Raw genomic sequence first — 3,696 nt, 5'->3', positions numbered from 1 at the left:
GCCTTTGACCCTTCAGCTTGCAGGCAGCCCCCACCAGAACTACCTGGGAAATTCTTACACATCAAGTTTGGCTCCCAGCATGAGAAGCAGTCTTTGCCGCCACTAAATCAGAGCTTCTCTGAGCTATATCAAGGGGAAAAAAAAAACTGATTTACACTGGTGGATTTAGGGTTTGATTTGATTTGGTTTGATTGGGCCTGTGTCCTGGTCCCACCCTCTTGGAGTTAGAAAGTATTGTACTTGTGTTCAATTGTATGGGCACCCACATCCCACACTATGTAGATATAACTAAATCTAGCTAATCGTACTACAAGAACCTAATCACGACCTGTCTATATACAAGACATTAGTGAAAACACGTACCTGAGCCATGCCTCGTACTTCCCGTTATCTGATGGTGTCCCCTCACTTTTGGGGGCACACCTTTCTCGGACATATTTTGTGGGGTGCCATGCAGCAGCACAATGTTCGCATGCATGCTCTGATTCTCTTCTTCCATTTTGCCCAGCCCCTGGGCTGCAAAGACCTGCTTCTTTCTGAGTCACTTAAAGTCTGGGAGCTAGTGGAAAAGCTGATGGCGTTTGCATCCGTCCCAGTGTTTCTTCGTAAAATACAAGGGGCGGTCACGCAGCGCTTGTAACCTCTGCCCATAACGGGTGTCTTCTTCGGTTGAACAGGGGCATGTGTCCCCCCACTTTGTCTCAGATGTTGTTGTTCAGAGGATGAGACTACTATCTTAAGGGAAGGCTCACTGGCCCTTCTCCTGGGAGGCAGAGGGAAAGTGTCGGGGTCTGCTGCCGAAGGAAAAGGAGCCACCCCTGGATTCGGTAACTTGGTTTGTACATAATTGCCACCATTCTGACATGCCTGAACTCTCAGTAAGAGGTATGTAGCCATGGTTTCATCGAACTTTTTGTGTTTTAATGATTCTCTAATGTCCTGCACATGAAATCCAATATTTTCCATGGCTACCATTATGTCACGGTTTGGGAAACTGGTGTCTCTGTTGGAATGAAATGTAAGAGTCTTTCCCCATTCCTGAAGCCAGGGGTGACTTGAGAGGTCTTGAGCAGTTGGTCTTTGCCTTGCATTTACTGTCAGCAACAGGCTAATCATGCTCCTTAAGTCCTTAGAGAGATTATAAGGGATGTCATACCTTCCTTGCAAAACATTTTTACTAAGTTCAGACAGGGTGGTACCTGAAAACGGAGCAGACCCTGTTACCATAAAATACAGAAGAACCCCCAAGGCCCATATGTCCACTTTTGGGCCATCGTAAGGGAGGCCCAGGAAGAGTTCCGGTGGAATGAACTGGAAGGCTCCACAAAGCCTTTTCAGTTTTTGCCCAGGCAGGAATTTGGCACCTAGCCCAAAGTCAATAATTTTGACATTTCCGTGCTCATCCACTATGACGTTGTCAGGCTTTAGATCTCTGTGAATGATGCCTTTACCATGACAGTAGCCTAGGGCACTGAGCAACTGAACAAATATACCTCTAGCTTCATCTTCCTTCAGGCGTCCAGCCTTCTGGACCAGATTAAGTAGCGAGTCTCCCTGGGCCACTTCCATAATTATGTAAATGTTCTGTTCTGTTTCCATCACTTGCAGAAGGGAAACTATATTATTGTGGTTGAGAATCTTCATGATTTCCACTTCTGACATCGTTGATGCCCAGTGCCTCTCGTGTTTCACGAGAGCTTTTACAGCAACTGGGGTACCTGTGAGGCGGTGAGACGATAGCCTCACTTCTGTAGTGCCACCCTGGCCCAAGGGCTTCAGGATAGTGTACTGCCTGGTGAACACCTCCTCAGTGAACAAACCGAATGGCCTAGTGCTGGGCTCTGATGACTCATCCTCACTTTCAGAGTTCATGGTTGGTAACGATGCCATGTAAGTGCCAAAGGAAAGGAGGTGCTGGGGGGGAAAGGAAAGGAGATTCAAAGAAAGTTACAGAGACATGAGGGAGGAAGTAACGAAATCAGGGGGCTCGAGAGTACAAAGGACAAAGTGAAAAGTACTAAGATAGGAGGCTTTAACCTAGACCACACACAGACAGACCCAACTTTGATCCCCAAACCAAGACCTAGCTCAAGAGCTAGTGAGATAGAAAGACCACAGCTCGGTGATGGTCCGGATGCTATTGGATAAAACTGAGAAGACAACTAGGGAATAGGAAAGGAATGGAACGGAAGAAAAAGAAATGACTGAGAAAAACATACTAAATAACACATTTAAAACCAACACCCCGAACCAGACCAACTAATTAAAATATCAAAGAAATGAAAGCAAAACCAGGACCCCCTCAAGAAATCAAAACAAAGACAGAAGCACATAAAACTCATTAATTAAAGTGAAGCAGAGAGGCAAAAGGAAAAAGCAAACCAGAGAAATAAAAAGAACTAGAAACCAGAACTAGCTACATTTAATTAGGCATAAACTCTAGAGGTCAATAACACTACCAGGACTCAATAATTTTTTTTTTTTGGTAAAGGAAAATATTAAGTAAACCTAAAATGATAAAAAAACAATTAAAAAATTTTTAAATTTAAAATGTATAACAAAAATACAAATCAGAGAAAACACATTAAACACCCAAGAAAAATAAAAGCGGAAGAAAAATAAGAATAGAAATAGAAAAACAAATAAGTAATCTAAAAATAGCAAGCCAAGTGTCCTGAGTTAGAAAGATGTCTGACTCGGTGTAGAACCTGCTTTGCAAGCCTGAGGTTCTGAGGTCAATGCCAAGTACCACTGCCCACCACAAAAAGTAAAACCAGAGCCCGCCCAAACAAAACAGGCCTAATGTTTTAATCTCAACACACAGGCAGATTCCGGAGGCTCCTTGGCTAAGAGCCTAGCCTATGTGGCAAAAACAGGCCAATGAATGGCTCTGCTTCAGAAATTAAGGTTATCAACATACCTTTAGTACAGCACTGAAGGTTTCCCTCTGGCCTTTCCCAGTAGCTGTCTATAAGTTTATAGATGAATTCACACAGATACACAAGCGGGTATACACACACACAGCACACCAGCACACACAACTACACCTACACACAGTCTTACCCTCACACCCACACAGCGCTCGCTCTCTCTCTCTCTCTCTCTCTCTCTCTCTCTCTCTCTCTCTCTCTCTCTCCACACACACACACAAATCAAACAATCAGAAACTCAAAACCTCACACAATCTCACTAGACAAGTAAATCGCACAGGTAAATCTCCACACCACTTCTCTATACCCGCAGAGATCCAGGGCAGGCCTCACCCCTTATATCTGCTGGCTAGACTCTCACAATGGAGACTCATGAGGTCACAGTAGGACTTGAATGGATCATAGGTGTGCAAACTCCCAGGAACTGAAAGGCCTTCGAAGCTTCTGATTCAGGCGGGCTCTGCAGAGCAACATTTAGGCTTTTAGAAATTAAAGTGGAACACAGTGTGTCCACAGTACCGTCCACATATACAGCTAGCTTGCTGAACTGCTAAAAACTCCACCACCCCTACTCTTAAAGGGCACATACAGACTCTTAAAGGGCACATACAGACTCTTAAAGGGCACATACAGACTCCTAGCAGTGTAGAGGAGCCAGGCATTAATTGACCGGTGTCCTAGTGTCGTTCCTTTGCTGAACAAAATACCCAGACAAAGTTGGGGGGTGAATACCCAGGGGGTTCCACCTTCTCAGAGGATTTGGGAA

At 44.6% G+C, this 3,696-nt stretch overlaps 1 protein-coding gene across 1 annotated transcript; it reads right to left on the bottom strand.

Annotated features, from left to right (window-relative positions):
- Nucleotides 1-405: 405 nt before the first annotated feature.
- On the bottom strand, nucleotides 406-1,872 carry LOC116894699 (sperm motility kinase Z-like). The gene has a single exon (XM_032896397.1). It carries the CDS (start codon nucleotides 1,870-1,872, stop codon nucleotides 406-408), a length of 1,467 nt encoding a protein of 488 aa, XP_032752288.1.
- Nucleotides 1,873-3,696: the final 1,824 nt, after the last annotated feature.

This window comes from Rattus rattus, chromosome 2 (assembly GCF_011064425.1).
Source record: "Rattus rattus isolate New Zealand chromosome 2, Rrattus_CSIRO_v1, whole genome shotgun sequence".
Classification (NCBI taxonomy): Eukaryota; Metazoa; Chordata; class Mammalia; order Rodentia; family Muridae; genus Rattus; species Rattus rattus.
Note: the sequence above shows the minus strand (reverse complement) of the source record. Positions and strands in the feature narration are given on the sequence as shown.

Coding starts and splice junctions, on each gene's coding strand:
- LOC116894699 (XM_032896397.1), bottom strand. CDS start 1,872: ATGAACTCTGAAAGTGAGGATGAGTCATCAGAGCCCAGCACTAGGCCA.